This window comes from Sebastes fasciatus, chromosome 13 (genome assembly GCF_043250625.1).
Source record: "Sebastes fasciatus isolate fSebFas1 chromosome 13, fSebFas1.pri, whole genome shotgun sequence".
Lineage (NCBI taxonomy): Eukaryota > Metazoa > Chordata > Actinopteri > Perciformes > Sebastidae > Sebastes > Sebastes fasciatus.
This window is the reverse complement of record NC_133807.1, coordinates 26,775,031-26,799,988: the sequence shown is the minus strand read 5'-3', so window position 1 is coordinate 26,799,988 and position 24,958 is coordinate 26,775,031. Positions and strand designations below refer to the sequence as shown.

General features: G+C 40.9%; 2 protein-coding genes across 3 annotated transcripts; one reads left to right on the top strand and one right to left on the bottom strand.

Moving 5' to 3' along the window:
- Positions 1–6,771: 6,771 nt before the first annotated feature.
- LOC141781064 (uncharacterized) lies at positions 6,772–11,956 on the bottom strand. Of its 2 annotated transcripts, none has more exons than XM_074656575.1 (3): positions 11,369–11,956; positions 10,457–10,574; positions 6,772–9,051 (listed from the first exon to the last, which is right to left on the bottom strand). In XM_074656575.1, the coding sequence occupies exons 1-3, from the start codon at positions 11,383–11,385 to the stop codon at positions 8,833–8,835; spliced, it is 354 nt and encodes a 117-aa protein (XP_074512676.1). In that variant the 5' UTR covers positions 11,386–11,956; the 3' UTR covers positions 6,772–8,832. The 2 variants fall into 2 exon arrangements, with proteins under 2 accessions (XP_074512676.1, XP_074512675.1); XM_074656574.1 differs by lacking the exon at positions 11,369–11,956 and adding an exon at positions 10,745–11,098.
- A 2,008-nt stretch (positions 11,957–13,964) lies between these two features.
- hid1a (HID1 domain containing a) lies at positions 13,965–24,068 on the top strand. Its single transcript, XM_074656572.1, has 19 exons — positions 13,965–14,140; positions 14,797–14,946; positions 16,319–16,489; positions 17,809–17,925; positions 18,621–18,727; positions 18,829–18,945; positions 19,413–19,620; positions 19,709–19,765; positions 19,849–19,989; positions 20,304–20,394; positions 20,478–20,629; positions 20,729–20,807; positions 20,926–21,090; positions 21,239–21,466; positions 22,440–22,591; positions 22,669–22,755; positions 22,835–22,926; positions 23,147–23,305; positions 23,389–24,068. Exons 1-19 carry the CDS (start codon positions 14,075–14,077, stop codon positions 23,450–23,452), a joined length of 2,403 nt encoding a protein of 800 aa, XP_074512673.1. The 5' UTR covers positions 13,965–14,074; the 3' UTR covers positions 23,453–24,068.
- Positions 24,069–24,958: the final 890 nt, after the last annotated feature.

The following is a 24,958-nucleotide window of genomic DNA, read 5'->3' as shown; positions in this document are numbered from 1 at the left end:
GAGCTTGTTGGGACCGCGGGAGCCATAAGAACTCATCACCGATGAAAATGATTTTACTGTGCCTCCATTTCTTTTGAAAATCACAAACACTCAGTCCTTTAGTGTGTCTAAGTAGCTTCATCCCAAGCATAGATTTGGTGAGGGCCCATGTTTTATTAATTTGCAGATGAGCTCAGCTATTGATGGCGTTGGCCGCCCGTGGGTTCAATTAGGATAATACAGGGAGAGGGGCAGATTATGGGCGGCCATTTAAGTGAGGGTATATCTCTTCCTGACAGTTATAGTCCAAAATGCAACAAATTGCACCTCGGTGGCTGTGAGCGGCGCCATATCAGTCCTCTGGTGATGAAACATGCCTGTGTGGCAGGTCAGCCGTGTGGAGACGACACCAGGCTGCGTGAGCCATGTAGCCTGTCCTCTCTGAGCTAACAACACGGGCCTGAGTGCAGCCTATTCCCATTCAGTTAATAGGGGCCATTTAGAAAACAGCGGTCTATACGGCGGTGCGCTGAGTGCATGCTCTACCCAGCCAACCCTAAACAGTCCCACTTAGCGCCGACTCTCTCTAAACTATTGCACGTCTTCTCTCCGGCACTCTCAGGGTTTGAAAGCCTGTGAGTGTTGACAGCTGAGCAGGGCAAAACTGAACCACGTAAACATCACGTTTTACAAATACAAGACAGGGTGTGGGAATATTCTCACGAGCAGCCATAAAAGGAGGAACGGTTGTGGGCTGCATGTGGGACGAGAAGCTCGCTCACAGCCTTTATTTCTGTGTGCTGGGGGTGAACATTTATTATGATTGATCGGGGCCTTGACTGTAACTTCGCTGTGCAATGAAAACAGTCTACTGTACATTGTCTCTGGAGCGCATTGTGTGAAATTGAATAGGGAGGCCATAAAGTGGAACCGGAGACACTGACCCCAAGCATGCCGAGCCTGTTGGTTATCTTACTTTTCTGTTCAGTCCGTTCAGAGCTTTAAAACGGCAGACAGCTCTATAGAGAGTGTTTGCTTTCTTTTTCTTAGGAAACGCAGACTGTTTCTCAGCTGCATGTTTAGGCTAGAGTCAGTGAGATAACCCAGTCCTCCTCTCCACACCCGGACAGCAACAGTTGGGGAACGAATGAGCACTCACAGGAGCAGCGTAGGCCGGTTTGTAGAAGATAAGGAAGAAGATCCTCTTCTGTTTTTGTTTTTACTCAAGAGCAGGTCATTACAGTCTGAGTGCTGTGCCTTCGTAGCCATACATTTAGTATTTTAACAACCTCTATCCTCAATTTGAGTGAACTGGCTTGCTCTGCCACTAGGTTAAAAGAGCAGTGTGTGTAGGATTTAGTGACATCTAGTGGTGAGGTTGCAGATTACAATTTAAACTTCTCCAATGTGCCAAGCGTGTAGGAGAACTACGGTGGCTGACGTGAAAATGTGAATGGCCTCTACGAACCCAACCCAAGTCCGAAAGAGTAGGAAATGAGCCCGACTCCAACAGTCATTCTGTTTTTTACTCGCGTTTACACACATTTTGTCGGAAAAAATAGACTTGAAGCGTAAATAAATGCTTCAGTTCAGGTTGCGATTACGTGGGACACAGCTGAGACGGAGCCGTGCAGACAGCTGCTGCACAGATCAAAATGAGAGCATATCTGAGTAAAAAACACTTCTGACACCCTCCAGTCTAGACATGCACAGGGTGGACGGGAATGATTGAAAAGTATTTTACCGTGTTGGAATATATGGGGCATTTGCAGGGATACAGTGATTAACGATCTTAAAGAGATAGTGAGACAGGGCCGTAAAGTGGGGGGCCAATGGCTCCTTGGTCCCCCTACTTCCGGCGTACAATACTTGCCAACCCTCACGATTTTTCTGGGAGACTCACGTTTTCCATTGCCCTCTCCCGGTTTCCTCCCGGGGTCACAATTCTCCTGCATTTCTCCCGATTTATGGCAATTCTTTGCACCTTTTTATCGTTTTCGTTATCCCAACCTGTTTTTGTGCAGTGTGTATAAGCCCTACTGTTTCCATCCACATGGCAATAGAGCTACACCAAGTGTCTTTTCCCGGTGGAGGAGAGCTGCTCGCGACACCGTGGCGTGGTTTGAGCTGCACTCGCCACACATCACAGCATCACAGTAAAGCCATAGTGGTGCGGCGCAAGCCATTGGAAATAACGGGTTTTAGAGCGCAGTGGTGACGTTGTCACATTGTGTCTGAAAGGACCTTCAGTGAGTGAAAGACAAGAGATGGAAATGGAGAGTACTAAGAGAAAGGAATACTCAAGCTGAAGCAAAAAATGAATGAATGAATGAAAACTGATGATTAGTAGCCTAGTTTATACCAGAGATTCAAACAAGTTCACGCCAGAGGGGCGAATTATTCCGTTTCCTTTCCTGAGAATCCAAAGTAAAATTAAAAGTAGGCCTTTTTAACAAAAAATGCTGTTGCAGTGTACTTATTATTTTGCAATTTACATTCTTTAAGTGCAGGAAACAGTCTCTGAAACTCAAATTTTTCTCCCCCTGACCACCACTTTGGTTTTGAAATCCTCCCTATGTTTGAGGTCTCAAGGTTGGAAAGTACATCGAAAAGTTAACACAGAGGTTTGTCCGTTCTGGGCTACTGTACAAACATGGCGGCTGGCTCCGTGGAAAGGGGACCCGCTCATTCTAAGGTAACGAAAACACGACGGTGATTATACACTAAAGAAAACCTTATTAATATTATATTCCATTTCTGCAAATAGATCCCCCTAAACGCTCCACACTGCTCCTTTAATAACCTCTGTCCTCAACTTGAGTCAACTGGCCTGCTCTGCCACTAGCGCCAAATATAGAAAATAATACTGTACTTTCACAGAAAACACAATCACAAATCCAGAATCTCTAATAATACTGTATGAAATCCACTAATCCAGTACTTGTTTAATCTGTCAACATGGCTGCAAAAAGATGAAAAAAAGACTTTCATAAATGCGGTAAACATCCCCAATATCAACTGAAAATCTATCCGTCTTAATTCCTGACCTGTAAAGTACTCCATCATCCCGACTCACTAACCCTTCCCTCTCCTTGTTCGCCTGCCACGGCGTTCCCTATTCCCCGCTCCAGCCAGGCCGGGGCAATAGGGCACCGCTAATGTGCTCGGTGGGTCATTAATTCTTCGGATGGCCGTGGGGGCAGCGGCGCAGGCGAGCTTTGTTGTTTGATGTTGGGGCGATATGGTGGTGGGGAGGCAAAGCAGATGTTTGCGTTGGCTGGCGAGGTAAAGCTGTATACTTGATGCCAACCCAATCGCCATCTCATGCTAGGCAACAGCTGCCCAAATACGCTTCAGCCAAAGTCTGGCAAAGAGAGGCAAGGGTGACCAGGTCAGCTTCAGCTCACTTTTACTCTGACATATTTCATATTTTGAATATACCAAAGCATCTTCTTGAAGGACTGTCCTGTGACCAGTTTTGTTCTCCAAAGTCTGGAAGCTGAAGGTGAACCAGACACTGATAAATCTAAAACATACAGTAGTTTGTCTGCCTGTCTGTGTTTGTTGTGTGTAGCTGATGTTCACTGTGCTTTTGCCTTTGAGGAGAGATGAGAATCTCAGCAGAGAGAGGACAAAAAAGAAAAGGAAACCAGAGACTAACCCAGATTTTTTCCGCTGGCCACGGTAAAAATATAACAATGTATGCGCATACATAGACCCCAGAACAAGGACAGTTCATTTAACTCTCTCCTGCCTCTCCACTCAACTGATATGAGCCATTCATCACCGCCCACCTTCATATCTGCGTGCTGCCCGGAAAGGACAGTGTGTGTGTGTGTGTGTGTGTGTGTGTGTGTGTGTGTGTGCGTGCGCGTGTGTGTGTGTATGTGTGTGTGAAAACAGATTAAAGATAAATATCTTCTACGTAGCCCACACGTTTTGACCCTGTTGTAGAATCCCCCAGGCTTCATGAGATGCAGAGACCGCGAGGGATACGATTTGTGTCCAGCTAACACTCAGAGTGTGCTGCCCTCTACTGCTGCTTTCATGAACATCTGGACTCTGAACATCTGCTGTTCACAAAATACACAATGGGAGTATTTATGCTTAACAATACTGTGCTTGTATCTTTTACTTTTTTTTTGTTGCACTTTGTCCTGTTTAAATGAAGACATTCGGTAACACTTCATTTTACAGGTCTGCGGTGTTAACTAGCAGGTAACCTATTTAATTACCCCAATATTTACCTGAAAATGTATCGAAAATTATTTTATTATAAACATTATTTAATAATTATATTCCACTATTTCCAAATAGCTAATCATTTATTTAATATATTTAATAATACATTTAATTTATTAGCAAATAACTCAATTTGAAATTTCTTTAAAAAAAATCCCTGAATCATGAGATTAGCTACCAGGTTACATTTGTGTAGAGATTAAGTCACACAATAGTGAGATTTGTGGTTTAGTTTTGGTTTTCCACATCCGGTGAAGAGCATCGCACACCTGCTTCTCAAGCCTAAGGGCCCTATTTTAACCATTATATGCTATTTAAGCATCTAATTATTAAATTTTTCGATAAATTTTGAGGTAAATATTGTGGTAATTTGGCAGTAATTCCAAATAAATTTCAAACAGGTTACTTGCTAATTATCACATAATTACCATGAAATGTAACGAACCTGTAAAATGAAGTGGTGCCAGACATTTTAGTTATTTTGTGCATCTACTCATCAACCCTTCACCCTGAATGACATGATGCATCCACATGTCTTTTTCTAGTAAAGTGTTGTAAACACTGATCTCTACTGCAGTGTGTGTATGTTACCAGAGCACTATAATAGTTTAAAGGGAACATATCATGAAAAACTCACTTTTTCAGTGCTTGTGCACATACATTTGGGTATCTGGAGTTCCTACCAACCCACAAACTAAGTGCCTTACCCACATCACAAAACATGTGATTCAACAAGCCATTCAGGTTTGGCTCCCCTTCATGTCAAATCAACCCGCTCTCACGGGAAGGCGTATAAATAGCACATTACATGACATTCCGCGTGTCAGGAGTATGCATTTTAGCCTTTTCGCGTGTCATTTGTATACCGTGCAAACGTTCGCAGTTAGGTTTAGGCAACAAAACCACTTAGGCTTAAGAAAAACGTCATAGTTGGGCTTAAAACGAGTACGTAAACTAAGTAAAATACGTACGGAAACAACAACACAATTACTGAAAACAAGTCACAAACGTCACTAGTAACTTACAAAACACCGGCCTGGAACACGGGTCTCCTGGTTAAAAGTTCTGTGTTTCTTGGTCAATCAGATCAGGCTGGTCTTTTTTGGGAGGGGATCTTAAAATGCTAAAAGTAGACACCCAAAACACAAGTATGCACTTGGAAATAAGCATGATATTTCCCCTTTAAAAAGCGTAATAGGGTATTAATTGAATTTGCATTTTGGGGTAAATTATTTCTTTAATATGTGATAATAAAATTTGGGTTTTCACTGAGACAATATTTATCCAAGATGCCGCTAATTACATCCTCTCCTTAATTACACAAAACTTGCTCGACTCTAATGTGATGTTTGCTTCAAGATACAAAAGGCCGCTCAAAAGACGCATATCGCAGAAGAAGCCAAGATGAAAGGTTCACTTACGACTCATTAATTGTCCCTCTCTATGTGCTGCTGTACTGCATGTTTCAAGATAATGAGAAGGCACGCACCTGAGACAAGAAAAGAGCTACGTTGCTGCGACGCAGGAAGATTGCTAATCCTGAATTATCATTGGCTCATTCGTCATCTCTAACTTAGTAGAGGTGGAGCGAGGGAATCAAAGTAGGCGAGTAATGAGGACCCACAGTGCCCGGCAAGGTAACCGTGGTTACGTGTGGTGCATTAATGTATGTAATCTGTTACTGTGTCTGTGACAAGACAAGGACATGTAGTGTGCTAATTAAAGAAACCTTTCACTGCTCCGCGCTTAGACACAGGTCATATCTCATTAATGATGGTCTCGATGCATGGGGAGTCATTCATTACTGGCCATTTGGAGGAAAAAGGGAGGATGAGGGGATGGAGGGAATTCCTGTTTGCACATACAGCACATAGCATAAAAAGCTAATAGGCATTTTCTCACAGAGGAACATTATGAATAGACCCAGATCCTTCCAGCATCACCACGTTACACATTCATTTTGTCATTTTTAAAGGAACAGTGTGTAATATTTCGGGGGATCTATTGGCAGAAATGTAGTGTTATTATGGTAAGGTTGGCCTCTGAGCGAGGTGAACGCCGTTACCACAGTTTTACACTTGGCAGTCCTGGAAAGGGAAGAGTGAGGGGTACTCAGTAGGGTGCGATCTGCACAACCCGTTCTCACTAGTCCCAACTCGTCAAATACCAGTTTGGTCAGTGCCCACTGGGATCAGAAACTGACGCGCTGAGGCACCCTTTAGCAACAGTTTGAAGTTAACATCAATTATGACCATTTCCTAACCTTAACAAAGTGGTTTTGTTAGTTCCTGTAAAAACAGAAGTTTATTTTGAAAGGACACTATGCATGTAATGAGCGTATATTGATACACCACCCCTGGTCTAGGGCTGTGTATTGGCAAGAATCTGGCGATACAATACATGAACCAGGGGTTACGATTCAACATATTGAGATTGACCAAGCGGCGTTATTTGAGAGTCTGGAGTGAGAATGTGTTGATCTGCAACCATGATGGCGCCAAATCCTGCATGCTGTACCTTTAAAGAAAAGAATTGTACAAAAAAAAAGCCTTTGTTCAAAAACATTAATTTTTATTTTTTAAATGCAGGGGTATTTACAAGAAAAAAAAAAGAGTCAATGGCAGGGCTAATGTCATGTACAATACTAAATACAAAAAATATATCATTGAAAAAAAATAAACCACATCTTCAAAATGCTTCATTTCTGACGCACCAGTCTCAGAAAAATAAAAGTAAAACAGCTGAGCTTCCTCCTGGGATGAGTCAATGACACCAATCCCGCTTTAAGAAAAAGGAGAGACGCACAGCCTTATGGTCAGTGCTTGTACCTGGATGTTCAGTGCACAGGGACACACACACATACAGCAACCATCGAATGGTAGTGCACAGGCAGAAAGGCTCGTCTGCAATCAAAAACAGCATTTTAGTGGCTTCAGTAATATATTGCAAACTAAGCCTGAGGGAATGTCTTTTTGTTCCTAAAGGCTGTACTGTATCCCCCCCCTCCGGACAGAAAGAACTACGTTTTCCTACATGCTCAAACGCCACATCAAACAGCACTCCATACAGTCAAAAAAAGTCTAAAGCAAAGTTGTAGGGTTCATGGGTGTAATCACTGTTTTTCGTTTTCACTTTGTGGTCATGGAGAAAACAAAGCTGGTAATGCTGTGATCACTACATTTTTCCATGATCACAAGAAAACAAAATAACGTTAAATCTTCAATCTATCTGACCTGATCTCATAATAATCTTCTAAATGATTCTCTCATGATCTCAACATAGTCAGCTTTGTTATCATGATCAATTTTTACATAAATCAATCAGTATTCTCATGATTATTAGAAAAGACATGCCAGATGTTATAATCATCTATAATCCATACACGTAGCGCAATCTCTACCCGAAATTGCTTCGTATCCGAGGTCATTATGTCGTTACGTAACTGCTGACAACCACAGGTGCACCATTTCATAGTGATATTATATGGACTCTCTCTTTGGTTGTAGTTGCATCAGTTTAGAATAATAAAAGGTGTTAAATTCTGATGTCAAATATGAGCAGTGACATTTGATTACAGACGATTATTCCCATGTTGTAGCTGTCGTCTACAGTGTTATTATTTAATGATCATGAGAAGACGGGATGGGTTATGTCGAGATCAATTATTCTAGTCCATGATCAGGAGAAAATAAAACAACACCTGTGCAAACCACTGCCAAAGCTACACAATATTTTAATAATCAACTATACAATTTGAATCTGCATCAGGAACAATAAACGTACTGTACTAATCGTTCAATATGGGATAAAAGCGCCATATTTTTTTACCCAATTCAGTGCAGAAAATTAGCAAACGTGTTCAAAATTCCCCATTTTGCAGAGTTGTGAAGTCGTTTAAAAATTGCAAACTGCGCTAAAACCAATCGTTTATTCCATGGCCTGACACTCCACTAAATTTAACTGAAATCTAAATGCTCTATAAACTAACAAAATAAGGAGAGAAAACCTAACCTCCTTGGCCAAGTTGACACCCATGGCTTCTACAGGTCCCTGTAAAGCGGTCCCCGTGTGAATATGAAAGCAAATGAGCAGTCCGAGACAAGTGCAAATCCTCCCTGAGACTGGTCTGTGTACTTACACAGACATCAGATTCAGCATTATACAACCCAAGTTCCCTACGAGGAGACTAAACGAGTCACACTGACCGGCCTAAAATTGTGTTTGGTGCCATTTCTGCAGCTCCAGTAGCACTGTTTTCATACAACATTTAAGACAAAAACACAGGGATTCACCATCATCACTCAGTCACAATAAGGCTCCGAGAGCAGCATGTAAACCAGACTGGTCAGAAATCAAGCGGATCACAAAAAAAAATGTTTAAGTTGATCACACAGTTATTATTGCTAAAATGATTATCACGTTTGATTTATTTGAATGATGGACCCCCTCCAGATACCTGACCAGGAGCTGGTCTCCATCCACAGATATGTAGAGCTGCGAGACACCGCAGTAACTGGAGATGGATGGGAAGAGCTGAGTGAAGTGAATCAGCATGTGGTGCCTCAGGGACTCTCCGTCCTCTGGTGGCTGACAGAGGGAGACATCAGGTCGTCATGTGTCTCTGAGCTGACATCGGCTCTGCAGGCTCTGGAAGTGGGCGTGCTTCAGGATGCGGTTGATCTGCAGGTAGGACACCAAGCTCATACGGCCGGCCAGTTCTGAGGAGTCACCGAAGCTGAAGGGGCTGCAGGGGCCCACAGCGCACTGACTGCTACAGCTGCCAGCCGCATGTTCAGGACTGCTGATGCTGCTGCTGCTCTCGCTGGATGACTGAAATGCAGATGTCATCAACATTAGCTGTGTGATAGCTGGATATGAACGTCAACATCCGTGGTTGTTTTGTCTAGATAAATTAAAGGCATCACAACTGAAATGCTTTGGGGTGATACATGCCAAAACTAGACATCAGAAAGGCCTCATTAGCCATGACGCCTCAGCGTCTATGCCTATGCGTTCTGTGAGGGCACCTCTAACGCACGCCAGGCTTACATAGTACTGCGGTGGATTGTACGTAGCATGCAATTTATTTTTATTTTCAAATCCTTTGTCAGACGGTCTTTGATAAGTTTGGCCAAACACAACTCTATGGCTGGATGAAAGAATTGGATGAGGAGGAGGAGCTTCTGTATCTAGAATGAATAAGGTTGTCGTTTTCAGGAGGTGCGCGTCTCTGCGGCTCTCTGCGAGCTCCGTAAACTATCTCTCTGCACAAGCTTTACTGCATAACTGTAAATTAGAAATAAGGGTGATTTCATGCCGTCCCCTAACCAGTTTGGTGCAGTTCAACAGAACTCTGGTGCGTTTGCCCATCTTGATCAGTTTGTTTATGCCCACAACATTATTCATTATTCATATTCAACATGAATTATTATCAGTTATTCTCAGACGGATATCGCTATTTGTTGTGTGTAGAGGTGCGTGTGTGTACAGTAGTCTGGCAGCGGCACTGAAACGGGGGAGATGGAGACAGACAGAAGAACATGTCAGCCAGCTGCGCCGCGAAGGTGTGGTGCGGTGTGGTTTGGGATGGGATGGAGGGAGAGCTTTTATGTGTATGTCCTTGTTGATCGTTTTGTTGTTGAGTTTATGTTTCTGTTTAATTAATTATCATTATTATTAATATTATTAATGTGCTTAAATGTTTTTTAACTTGTATGTTTTTTGCCTGAGGACCCCCTTGAAAATGAGATGGTGCATCTCAAGGGGTTTATAAATTCTGAAATGAAAATATCGTCTCTTATCGATCGCATGCCCCTGAATTGAATCGAAATAGTATTGTGGGAGACTTTATAATATCAGTAAATATTGTATTGTTGTCCAAAGCAACGATATAATACTGTATTGTGATGAAAGTAGTGATTTACACCCCTAGTCTTTACCCGATCAGACAGTGAAAAGTAGTTAAAACAGATGGGGTAATATTAAGGTACAATTTTTAATGCTATTGTTCCCCATTTGACACCTGAGATCTAATAATTCTCATAACTACACATTTCTTTGTGAGCTCATTGTGATCACCAACTAATAAAAGGTGACAATTCATCTTTTTTTCTTTTCAAGTGTCAACATCTACCAAAAACTACTGCTACTGAAAGGTTAGTGAAGGACAACTGTTTGCCCAGCATCTTTACAGTTTCATCATTACAATTTTATTTCCCTTGACAGCTGTTTGTACCTCAGAGTCCCAGGCATCCCGGCCTGGCTCAGGGGAGAGAGGATGAGCTCTGCTCTGCCGTTTGGCTTGAGGCACCAGGTGGCCATTCTCCTCATCACCACAGCTGCGCTGCCGTTTCCTGTTTGGGAACATACATACAGTCAGGGTCTGAAATTAACCTTTTTCCTCACCTGCCACTGTAGCAGGTCACTGAACATTTCTGCAAGTAGTTAACACAATACTACAACATGTGTTTGGAGCTACATGTCATCATCCAGCGTTACATAATGTCCTGTAGGCCTCACTCACCTGTTTTCAGTCAACATATGATGACACTAAATCAATCTCGGATTAGTTTCCTTTGTGTTTTGTTGTTACCAGACCGACCAGATTGAGCTAGTTTCCTGTCAGTCGATGGCCTAACATTTATCCTGTTATTTGGCAGGTGCTAAATTGATTCCCTGCATACAGTATATATGCCATCACACATATACTGTATATCATTGCTGTAACCAATGCAAATCCTATGATTTGTTACACACCCCTGTGATCAACATGTTTTAAATGGCTGCTGCAAGTAGTTAACACAGTACTATGAAAAGGATTTATTGAAAGAATAGGATAGCCCCTTGAGATGCAGCATTAAAAGACAGCATTACATAACAAACATACACTGCAAATACACAGATACACACAGCTTGCTCACCATCTCCCACCCAGCCCCCCAGCCCTCTGCTGTTATACAAGACAAATGTTATACAATGACCTTATTTAAATCAATTATATCAGCATAAAGAACAATTGTCTTCAGTTTATATGTAGTACAAATAAACTGAGGATCATAAGTACACACAAATTAAGCAACATACTACATATGTTACGAGCTATACCTCATCATCCAGCGTTACATAATGTCCTGTAGGCCTCACTCACCTGTTTTCAGTCAACATATGATGACACTGAATCAATCTCAGATGAGTTTCCTTTGTGTTTTGTTGTTACCAGACCGACCAGATGGAGCTAGTTTCCTGTGTCAGTCGATGATGGCCTACAGTATCTCTCACTACCTGAGTTAGTGAGCTAACGAACCTCGCCTGGCTTGCTGATTATGTTGAATATTCATGTGATACTATTAGACATTTTGGCTAACACTAAACCCTAATATAACTAACTACACAGACACTTAACAACGTAACGTAACTGTCTGTTAATTAGCATAAAGACTCGGGTGAACTAGGCTAGTTAAAAACAGCCAGTCACTAATGCTAGCTTACAAGCTAACGTCCCTGCTAACCAGCTACACCTTCTTACTTAGCTCTTAATAAACTATCAGACCACCTCAAACACTGCAGATAAATAGCAGAGTTTCCTTTGATAACTATTTAACAATCTCTACCAGAGTCCGAGTGAAAGTACAGCTGTTTTAGTTCAACCTAGTAACAGTGAAAGCCATAAAGCTAAACAACCACAGCCAACCGCGACAGTTGTGTTTACATGCTACTGCGCATGCGCGAAGACTAGAGATGGTGCTTTTACGTGCTGTCGGAAATAAATGTTATTATGTTATGCTAGTTTGAGAATCAAGAGTCGAGTTTTCTGTTGTGATGTCAAAGATGTAAAGTGTAGAGAGCGCGATAGTCACGATGATGATTCGTATCGTATCGTAAATGCGTGAGCCTGGTTTGATAGTTCAGGGTTTATGCCCTTTTCTATCCATAGAGGAAGGAGGAGGAGCCCAGTTGGTGCTGAGGCAACATGGCCCATGCCCAGCCAGTTGAGGAGTTTTTCTTTATATATATATTTGTTTTTCTTTTTTATATATATATATATATATTTCCTTTTTTCTTGTTTTTTGTATTTATATATATATATATGTATATATATATATACATATATATTTTCCCTTTTTTTATTTTTATTTTTTTTATTTATATATATATATATATATATATACATATATATTTTTTCTTTTTTTTCTTGTTTTATATATATATATATACATATATATTTTTCCTTTTTTTCTTCCTTTTTTTCCTTTTTCTTCCTTTTCATCATAACAAAATAAAATAAAATGAAATATGGATAAAACAAAAGGGAGAGAAAAATAAATTAAAGAAAGAAAAAAAATAAAGAAAGAAAAATAAATAAACAAATAAAATAAATATATATATATATAAATAAATAAATAAATAAATAAATAAAACTTTAAAAAAGCCAACATAACTGGGCAAGATCAATATCATGTGACTGTGTGTGTGCGCTTGAGAGGTGTGGGGGTGGCTGGCTGTCAGTCAGGGTGCAAATCAAATTAAGGCACGATTAAAAAAGAATAAAATAAAATAAAGTAAAATAAATAAATATAAATAGTTAGGTTAAAAAACTCCTGCAGTTAAGTTTTTTTTTTCCTTGTTTTGATTTATTTTTTCTATACATATGTACATATATTTTTCCTTTTTTAATTTTTTTTTTAAATGTTCTTCCTTTTCCTCATAACAAAATAAAATAAAATGAAATATGGATAAATCAAAATGGAGAGAAAAATAAATTAAAGAAAGAAAAATAAATAAAGAAAGAAAAAAATAAATAAACAAATAAACAAATAAATAAATAATAAAAAAAGAAAGAAAGAAAACTTAAAAAAAAAGCCAGCATAACTGGGCAAGATCAACATCATGTGACTGTGTACAGTGTGTTCGCTTGAGAGGGGTGGGGGTGGCTGTCTGTCAGTCAGGGTGCAAATCAAATTAAGGCAAGATTAAAAAGAATAAGATAAAATAAAGTAAAATAAATATAAATAGGTAGATAGATAGAAGTAAAAGAATGATGGCTAAAAGGATGGTGTTTAATAGGGTGATGGATAAAACGATGATGTGGTTGTATATGGTGTGTGGACTGTGATGACTGTAATTGAAGTGATGAACACCATTACATGTTTATAGGATACACGTATTCAATATGGTTAAGACGATTCTGGAAAGAAAGTAGGGGTTTCCGAGCTGCACGTAAAGGCAGCATGTAATAACATTAGCGCACATTTTGCAGTGCAGAATGTGCAGCACAACAAAACTGCTATTTAAATTGATTTATTAATTGAAGTTAGTAATGCATGTTGAATTTATTCATTTGTTTGTGCTATAAAAATGTAATTGGTCTTAATCAGACAGAGCAAATATTTGACTGACATAATGTTAATTTCCCCCAAAAGATGTCGCTGTTTACAACACAATGGTTTTATTCAACACATTGTAGCTGGATGTTATTATTGCTTTTCAGGTTGAAAATAAGACCGAGCTGTATCTTCAATAAAAACAGATCTTCAATGTGACAGAAGGCGAGTTGCAGCTCATTTCCCCATAAAACCAGTGGCTATTTTATATTAAAGTATGGAGCAATTTGCAGCTTAAGGATATTAGAAAAATGACAGTTTTGTTATTAAAATGCTGGGGAAATAAATCTGACAATGGTTGACATCTTCACAACCCGGAAGTTACACCCTATAGTGCAGCAGGTCCAGCCAGCCAATGGAGTAAAAAAAAAAACGCCTCCGCCAATGACTCAAGCGAAGGACGGAGGTGAGATTACCAGGGATCCTCAGCAGCAGCAGCGCTCCTGTTATTATTATAAAGGGAAATAACCACAATGGGCAGCACCGACTCAAAACTGAACTTCAGGAAAGCAGTGATTCAGCTGACAACCAAAACACAGGTACTATATATATATATATGCGCCTCCATGCAGTTGAATAAAGGATTAAATGGAGAGAGATATAGTGCGTCGATGAGCATCACCGAGGAAATGAAGATAACGCGTTATGATGCGGTGGCAAAAAAACAGTCTCATGTTGCATGCTTTTCAAACTCACATTCATTTATTCTGCATGAACGAAATGTTTATAAGGTCTGTGTGGAAAAGACTGCATGCAATCATACTCCAAAATATGTCGCATTTGTTAAGGATAAAGGATAAATGGTGGTCGATTATTCAATGTAGATGAACCATAAAGCTTTATTCAGGCTGTTTACGTGATGATAATAAACGATGGCGTAGCTAAATCCAAACTGATGACGTAGGTCTGGCAATGACCACGATTGCAGATGCGGCAGGTGGACTGTGCTGAGAGCCAGATCATGTTACCTCACTGCTGCTAGAACAGAGGTTGTGTTTACATTGCCATTATAGGTAGGCCCTGGATGAGCAATACAATGAAGACCATACAACCCATGTATATGCATTATGATGAAAAGGGGCAAAGTCATATTCTAATGCACTGCAAGATCAATCAGACCATATTCCAGTGATATAAAATGCTCCATTTGGCTCAGATTTGTGGGAATTGAAATAGTAAACATATTTTTCTACAGCCGGTGGAAGCCACAGACGATGCCTTCTGGGACCAGTTCTGGGCAGACACCACCACCACGGTCCAGGATGTTTTTGCTCTGGTGCCAGCTGCAGAGATAAGAGCTGTTCGAGAGGAATCTCCCTCCAATCTAGCAACCCTCTGCTATAAGGTACACTGATACACTGTCTTGTTTATGAGTTGAGATTGCACAGAGAGGCTAACATCATGGAATAATGTTGTTTTGTTAGAGATGTCTGTCAGCAGGGCACTGCCTCATGCTCTCAGATGTGGGAATATGTGAGTCAACTCCCCTTCCTTTTCTTTTTTCGCTTCCTGTCTCCTGGTGCCAGCTTCCGTTTGAAGCCGCCTATCAGAAACAAAACAGACATACGATCTAATTAAATAAAGAGGAGGAGAAGAGAGCCCTTGAAGCGGAGCTGATTCAAAGCGGTTTGTTGCCTATTTTAAACACAGGCCACAACATGCTGTTGGTTATATTTAGATAATGAATCATTTTCAAAAGTAAGTCTTTGTTAAAGGCCCAAAACAACAACACATGTCCCCATATCATGTTGATATCATGTGTACGTCCCATTGTACATGATATACACAGACTTTAAAGAGGACCTTTTATGCTCATTTTTAGTTGCACACTTGTATTTTGGGTTTCTACTAGAACATGTTTACATGCTTTAATGTCGAAAAAACGCTTTACTTTTCTCATACCGGCTGTGCTGCAGCACCTCTTTTCACCCTCTGTCTGAAACGCTCTGTTTGAGCCCCTCCCCATCCGAAGAGCCCCAGTCTGCTCTGATTGGTCTTCGGGACTCCGCTCCAGCTCCGCTCTAACTTGCTTTGTTTGAGGGTGTGCCAAATTAGCCACTAAGCAGGTATTATGCAAATGTATTACTTGGTGACATCACCACGTTACGGATGAAAAGGCAGGACTTCAAGCAAGATGTTTCGGGCAGTTCAGAAGCAGTGTTTCTGTGGGGGAGATTAACTCCCTTTGCCGTGGACTTTGGACTTTGTAACTTTGCAGACCTTTTACATGCACTAAATACTATATAACACACTAAAGAAAAGGGGAAAAAGCACAAAAGCACAATAGGTCCCCTTTAATGAACAATTTACGAGATGCTGCAGTTTGTTGGTATCTTTTCTCTCCACAAACAAAATCATTAGTGGCCACTTGATGGTAGTAAAAGAGTATTATATTATAAGTGGATGCTCACTGTAAAGGTTCTTCTCAGCCTCATCAAATAATTAGTATTTATACATTATTTACCATAATTTTGAATGGAACAACAAATCCAAAACACTAAGGTGTTTGTTATGGTTCTGTGCATGTTGACTGGGTCATCATTAACCGACTCGGAACCAACAATAAGAAAATAGGCACCAATGCTGGAGCAAATTTACGAAAATACATAAATTGTTTTTCAAAAATACTATATGAAGCTTTTTCTGTGTGAAGTACAGCGTGTCTGGGTCAGCAGATGTATCCACACCTCTCATACTCACTCTCACTGTCTCCTCAGGCCGTGGAGAAGCTGGTGCAAGGCGCCGAGTCCGGTTGCCCCTCAGAGAGGGAGAAGCAGGTGATCCTGAACTGCACTCGCATCCTGAGCCGTATCCTTCCCTACATCTTCGAGGACCAGGACTGGAGGGGATTCTTCTGGTCAACGGTGCCCGGTGCTGGGCGGGCCGGGGTGAGTGATTGGGCACAGGAAAATGAAAACCTCCCTTGCAAAAAGCATAAAAAAGACAGGTCTTTAAATAACTCTTAATAACACTTTTTATGAGACAGTGTCGATCATTTGCATAATCTTACTTTGAACACAACATGTTGTTTATTATTAAAAATAATGATCGACCAGTTACATAAACTAACTAACTCACTCCAATGACACAATAGAATGAAAGCATTCTGGTTCTTTTCACGTGCGTGCATCCTTCAGTTGATGAGCTGAATTGGTTTCCTCATTCCACTTGTAAGGAGGTGTATTTGACTTTTTCCTTGTAGAGCAGGAAGTATCAGCTCAAATGACCCATTTGTTCCAAGCCATGACAACTATTTCCATTTCACCATTTACTGTAAACCCTTTCTTTCAATGAATGCTAAAGAATAGTGTTCATCAAGTGGATCTATAGGCCATATAGACTGTATATAAGAAGGGGACATACTCACCGTGACGTCACCCATTGGTTTGTGGACTGCCGTTTGAAGCATTGATTGGCATTTTGGCCGTTGCCATCTTGGATTTTTGGCCATCACCATCTTGTTTTTTTTATAAATGAATAAGACATTTTTAGGCGACCAAAAGTGTTATAATTAACTTTCATTAACTGAAAACACACTGTGAAAGGGTTAAAGTTGTAAGCAGAAAACACGAACAACTCTCAGACCGGACAACGCCGTGGTAGCGACCTGTCAATCACAAGGTAGCCACGCCCTAAAGCATCCCCCAACTTAATCGAGTCCAAATCAAGTCCAAGTCCAAAGGCAGTCGAGACCAAGTCAAGACAGAGTCCAAAGCAAATCGAGTCCTGTTCAAGACCATAATAGGCAGTTGTGTCTTTCCGATGCTAATATAGTGATTAATGAGTTAGGTTGGACAGAAATAATCTATATACAATATTGATCTATCTTCTAACAACAAACAGGAGCAACTTGACCAGTTCTCAACAGCCCAAGTCCAAGACAAGTCCGAGTCCAACAAGGCATGAGTCAAAGACGAGTGCAAGTACAGACTCGAGGACTACAGCCCTGCCATAATTTACTAAATGAACATCATGCTGTGTTGAAGAAGACTTAAAACTAGCGACTGAGACCATAAACTCATGTTTACAATGTTTACAGAGGTAATAAATCAAGTGAGAAGTAGGCTCACTATACAATCTGACTTCTTTTTGCAACCAGAGGAGTCGCCCCCTGCTGGCTGTTACGAAAGTTCCCCATTGGCTTCACTTTTCGGACCCGGAGGTTGCCCACTTGATCTAGTCTCATCTATATGTTCATCCTTTCCAGACAGATGAGCTGGATGATGACGACGGAGCTCGACCTCTGGCCGAGTCGCTGCTCCTGGCTATCGCCGACCTCCTCTTCTGCCCCGACTTCACCGTGCACAGCCACAGGAGAGGCCCCGTGAGTACCCAGCGCCCTGGCACTATGTCACCAAGTATGTTATCCGATCAGCAGCAAAATAAATCATTGCTGACACATTACGAGGAAAGTGGTTAACATGATTTATTATTTTTTTTGAGCACTGTTTTCCTTCTTCCTGGTCTAACATTGACCTACTAACCTGTCACTCTAGTTTCTCCGAAGAGACAAAGAAGTCATGATTGATGAAACGTTGTCAGTCTCACCAGGAAGAATTCCTCTGTGAATGCTCTAATTGTATTATACAATGCTCATTATTGCACCATCGGTTCTACATTTCCTCCTTAAACCACAACATGGACAATACACTCAGATACAGTTCCTCTAAAGGAAGTTAAGAAAAAGGAATGTCCTCAGAAAAACAACAGCATTGGTTGTTTGTTTCATAAGACAAGCTGTGTTTACTGATAGTGCCAAAGCAGGAAGTAAGGAGATCGCATCTCTTACCAACAGTCTCCATTTAACCATGATAGCAATCTTTCCACAACCTTTACTTTTAAACGTTTAGTTCCCTAACCTTAACCATACCCTAACAATAGTTTATGTGATGTGACCATGATGTTTTCCCATTCTTAACCAAGTACAACAACTACACCTCAACTATACCTTGGAGAAAGTATAGACAACGATGTTAATCCTGCACTTCGAATAAAATGTTTTTTTGTGACCACATCCAGGACTCGGTAGAGAACATGCAGTCTATAGACAGCTGTGAATACATCTGGGAGGCAGGGGTGGGTTTTGCGCAGTCTCCCCCTCTCAACTACATCCATGACCTGAATAGGTGAGTCAGCCGGCTTTGCTTGGCAGCATCCCTGGCACTAACAGGCTTAACTCTCTCATTTTAACGTGGGTGATTCTTTTTTCTTTCCTGATCCTCTTCAGGACAGAGTTGCTGAGACTGTTACTAACCTGCTTCTCTGAGGCCATGTACCTGCCTTCCTCAACGGACAACAACGTCCTCAACCCTTGGGTGACGTTCTTCTGCTCCACAGAAAACAGGTAATGTGATGATGTGCACCCATCCAACCATCAAGTGAATTGTATCTCTTTTTTTTACATTTAAAATGCCACAAAAAGTGAAACCTTTATAAGGTAAGTTTACATTAATATGAATAAAGACTACCAGTAAGCAGAATTTAGCAAAGGCAGAGAATGCAAGAAACAAAAAAAACACTTCACTTACACTTCATCGACGTAAATTACTGCTCAGTGTGTCTGAAGAGATACATACTAGTGTTTATTCACACAAAAGTGTGTTGAACGATAGTACATGTTGGATATGTAGTGTATAGTATCACGTCGGCCACCGTAGTTCTCTTACACGCAAACGGAAGGAATTTCAGTTGGTTGAAATCTGCAACCTCACTGCTAGATGCCGCCAGATCCTACACATTGCACCTTTAAAAATAACTTTTTCCATGGGTATATATTGCTCAGGATTCTCATCTTCACATCTCTTTCCGTAGACATGCTCTGCCTCTGTTCACCTCTCTGCTGAACGTGGTGTGCGCCTATGATCCAGTCGGCTACGGCATCCCGTACAACCACCTGCTCTTCTCCGACTACCGGGAGCAACTGGTGGAGCAGGCCGTGCAGATCCTCATTGTGACGCTGGAGCATGACGGAGGGGTTCCCCACCGACCCCCCTCCCCGTCCAGCATGGAGGAACAAGAGGTACGACACCGAGACCGCCTCAAAGGAGTCAATCCAATGTCTATATGTGTTTAATGTCATCCAAGTAAATATCTTTATCTTTGTGCAGTCTACAGGCCCTGAGAACCTGTTTGTGAATTATTTGTCAAGGATCCACAGAGAGGAGGTATGTTGATTATTATTTTTATAAAATACATGAAGATCTTCCCTGTAAAGATGTCCAAAAGCATTCTGTGTCTCCGTTGGCAGGACTTTGACTTTGTACTGAAGGGCCTAGCTCGCCTGCTGACCAACCCGTTGACTCAGACGTACCTGCCTAACTCTACCAAGAAGATCCAGTTCCACCAGGAGCTGCTGGTGCTTTTCTGGAAGCTTTGTGACTTCAACAAGGTCAGAACAAAGAAGTAAAATTAGTGGGGTGGCATAGCCCAACATATCATAACTAGGGCTGTCAATCGATGAAAATATTTAATCGCGATTTATCGCAAATTACAGCCCATTATTTATCTGTTCAAAATGTACCTTAAAGGGTGATTTGTCAAGTATTTAATACTCTTATCAACATCGGATTGGGCAAATATGCTTGCTTTATGCAAATCGTATTCAAAATAGGTTTGCTATGTCGCCCCACTAAATGAAGAGTTTCTTCGATTAAGAGTTTGAGGTTTTAATTCAACAAAATCATCTTTGTGTTCCCGCAACAGAAGTTCCTGTTTTTCGTCCTGAAGAGTAGCGATGTGCTGGATATTCTGGTTCCTATACTCTTCTACCTGAATGATGCCAGGGCTGACCAGTGTGAGTCTCATCCCAGTTTCCTCGCAACAATTCCCCCAACAAGCCTCTACTATACTTTATTAACTTCTGTTTTATGGCTGCAGCCCGCGTCGGACTCATGCACATCGGCGTGTTCATTCTGCTGCTGCTGAGCGGGGAGAGAAACTTTGGCGTGCGCCTGAATAAGCCCTACACCGTCCACGTGCCTATGGACATCCCAGTGTTCACGGGGACTCACGCTGACCTGCTTATAGTGGCGAGTGTCTGCTGCATTACATCATCTGAAATGTTCTTTATATGCTGCCAAATTAAGACGCAGTCAATGCTCATTGCTGTCACCGTGTTTGTTTTGTAGGTGTTTCACAAGATTATCACCACGGGCCACCAGCGTCTCCAGCCTCTGTTCGACTGCCTGCTCACTATTGTTGTAAATGGTGAGTTGCTTTGGCGCCATCTGTCCGGCAATGCACAGATATTATTAGCAACATTTGAAAATCTCTTAACAAAGAGAAGCCACTTAAAGTCATCCTCTCAACATTTCTCCTCCTGCAGTGTCTCCCTATTTGAAGAGCCTGTCCATGGTGGCAGCCAATAAACTGCTCCACCTGCTGGAGGCCTTTTCCACCAGCTGGTTCCTGTTCTCCGTAGCCCAGAACCACCACCTTGTGTTCTTCCTCCTCGAGGCTTTCAACAATATCATCCAGTATCAGTTTGACGGTAAGAGAAAGATCACACGTGGGCTTGTATGGATTTGAAAAGCTTTTTTTTGGGTTGTTGTCAAGATGTAGGTAGATGAAGGTATTAGAAGGAGCTTTGTTACACATCTGCTCATTAAGTGAATCTGTCTCTTTCTTTTAACCTCCAGGAAACTGCAACCTGGTGTACGCCATCATCCGCAAGCGTAACGTGTTCCACCAGTTGGCAAACCTGCCCTCTGACCCCGGCTCCATCCAGAAGGCTCTGCAGAGGAGGAGGAAGTCTCCGGATGTCATTTCCCGCACCAGCTCACAGGAGACCGTATCCATGGAGGGCTCTCGTCCTGCTGTAGCGGCAGAGCCCGGTACACTGAAGACCAGTCTGGTCGCTATACCAGGTACCGACTCTGGCTGCTATTTGGATGTTAAACTGGCTCATTGGTCAACTTACTGCACTTTTCATATTTTATGAAATTGACTCTCTTGACTGTTTGGTGGATGTCTGTCCTTTAAAGCAGGGGTGGCCAAACTTTTTTTATTTAAGGCCATATACAGAAAAATATAATGAGTCACAGGCCAAACATTAGTAAATGTGTTGTTTCCAACCAGTTACACTGCAAGAAAATCAGTGTTTCTAGATCAGATCATAAATTTTCTATCGACACAACACTATTACACAGTTAAAAGTTAAACAGTTAAAACGAATTTGCGTTAACGTGTTATTATCGCGTTAACTTTGACAGCCCTAGCGCCCACTTAAAAGATTACAATGCAAGTGTAAGATGTAAATCTGTAAGTCTAATTATAAGATGTAACAAACAGAACAGACAGAATTATTATTATATAGTGTTCAAACTAATAATGTACATACAGTGCAATTTATTAGAAATATGCTCAAACCATTTTCTAGTTTATTTTACAGCTTACATGTAAGCATACAGTAAATTAAGCGAACTATGATTGTCTAACTAAGAGGACTGACAAATAAATACTTACATTTGTAAAAAGAAAAAGTATTTTTTAGCTAACCTTACTCAAACAAAATAAATTGAGTATTTGTGTGGGACTATTTTCAGCCGTGGATTTGTTGCACTAGCAGCTATTTACAGCAGCAAGAAAAGTGTAGAATTGACTCAAAATATAACTACTGCTAATAATAACTACAGTGCCCATGTTCATGGTAAAGAAGGAACAAGTGGTGTGGCTCACTGACGTGTTTTTTCCTGTGACACAGAGAAATAAGCTATAATACAGGTCTTGGATGGTTTTGTTTTTTTCATGGGATTTGTTTACAATAAGAACAAATATAGAAAATCAACAGATTTATCCTTCAAGTAGTGATTATTTCCTGTGATTCGTGGTTTTCTGCAGCCATTGATAAACTGACTGAGAAGTCCCAGGTGTCAGAGGATGGCACCATGGTGTGCGTTCCAAAGTTAGACCCGTCACAAACAGCCCACTCAGAGCAAAATGCCGCCGCCGGGACCAGCGACACAGAGTCCAACTCAGGGCGAGACAATGAAGTAAGTCTGTGTGGGTGTTTGTGTGAATGTGTTTGTTTATCAGCATGTTAGTAAATGTATTTCTTCACATTTATCAGGATGTTTTCTACACTGAAGCAGAGATGGAGAGACGACGTTTGTCAAGTGCGTCTCCGACATCGTATTGGGCTCCCACGTCAGAATGGGTCAGTAACTTCTGTTTGCTCTCAGCCTCTCTAAAGTTGAATGCGTAACTGATCTGGATTTAAATTTTTTTTGTCCCAGGTCCTCTCCTGGAAGTGTAAACTACCCCTGCAGACTATCATGCGACTTCTACAAGTGCTAGTTCCCCAGGTGGAAAAGATCTGCATCGACAAGTACGTAAACGCTTCTATTCCTCTTTGGTCCTTTTTTCATCAGAGACGCTACAGATGAATAAGGTAAAAATTTAACTGATAGATCACCATGAAACTTCCCCAGTTGATCACTTACATTAAGACAATTATTTTTGTATTAAAAGTTTTCTGAAATGTTATGTTTAAATATGCAAATGAGGCATTATCTGATGGTAACTTTTGATGAATTGTTTCACTGCAGGGGTCTGACGGATGAATCAGAGATCCTCAAGTTTCTCCAGCACGGCACATTAGTGGGCCTGCTGCCAGTCCCTCACCCCATCCTCATCAGGAAGTATCAGGCCAACGCCGGCACGGCCATGTGGTTTCGCACCTACATGTGGGGCGTCGTCTATTTGCGGTGAGTCGGCCGTAAGAGCCGAGCATTACGCAAACAAGTCGTCTATATCCACGTTGACTAACTATCTTATTTCGTTCTTCTAGCAATGTGGATCCTCCAATCTGGTACGACACTGACGTCCGCCTTTTTGAGATCCAGAGGATGTAGACTGAAAATGAGACTCCGGGGTTCCTCCTCACTCCAGTATCTGCTGGTTTCCCAGTAAACCTCACTGTGTTTAACTTGCCTCCCTAATCATCATCACAATGCGTACACCCCCCGACTTGGGTAGGAGAGTCATTCAGACGAGTGAGGTAGAGATGGGAGTTGATTGAATTATCAATATTGTCCATAAACAACTGTGTTTGTACGTTTCTTAAGACCTCAAGACCGTCGAATGTCTTTCCCGAAGGCTGCGGATCTTTTCCTGGCAACATATAGACGTGAAAGAGGAAACACTGTTTGCAGTCAGACTGGTTATAGAAGATGTGGTGCTTTCCCACAGGGCAACATATCCTGGACGGCACAATATTGGTGTTCCACATTATTTGTCGTACTTGCTATGCTTTAAAGTGCACTCTTTACGAGTTGTTGATATGGTTGTAGTTTATGTGACGATGTAACTCTGCAGGATTTTGGAGACAATTATACAGATTGTACGTTTTTATGTATAACGGACCAGGTTTTAATTTTGGGTCTGGATGGCTATATGCTTACAATGCTCGATGTTGAAAATTGTATTTTACGTAAATTATCCTGAAAATATATATTGATATGCATCTGTGAATTCTGTGTTGGTCACGTTACTGAACACTGATTTAATGGGGATTCTAATTAATTATTGCTGTTAAACCCTTTCAAGCTTCACAAAGAGTCACCATTTACTAGGGCTGCAACTTCCGATTATTTGCATTGTCGATTAATCTGTTGATTATTTTCTCGATTAATTGATTAGTTGTTTGGACTATAAAATGGTGAAAAATGTCACTGTGTTTCCCAAAGCCCAAGATGACGTCCTCAAATGTGTTTTGTCCACAAATCAAAGATATTCAGTTTACTGTCATAGAGGAGTAAAGAAACCAGAACATATTCACATTTAAGAAGCTGGAATCAGAGAATTTTGACCTTTTTTCTTAAAAAATTACTGAAACTGATTATCAAAATAGTTGGTGATTAATTTAATAGTTAACTATTCCATTAATTGATGAATCGTTGCAGCTCTACCATTTACTCTTCATGCACCATGTGGATCCTCACCAAAACTATAAGTCAACAAGAAACTTATCAATATAAAGTGCATTATAGTTTATAGAAAGGTCTGTATGGAGCTTGGCCACAACATGCTGTGTAAAGTGAATCTTTATATTTTGATCACTAGATGGCACTACGTCTCTCTCCAGCAAGCAATCAGTTAAATGTTTGACTTTTATGGAGAATATTTACAGAGCCACAATTAAAAGCCAGCTGACAATTTTCCTTCTCTCTACACCAATATATAACATATTTCCATCCAATTGCAGCTTTGCTTATGTCCAGTTTTTTATTTATTTTTTTTGTATTGGTTGACCAGAAATATGGGATGTCAAAAGGGATTGCAAGATGATTAACAGCATAAAGATACAATCAAAATATCTTTGAGAAAATACATTTTCTTTTCTACAACTTTTGTTATTT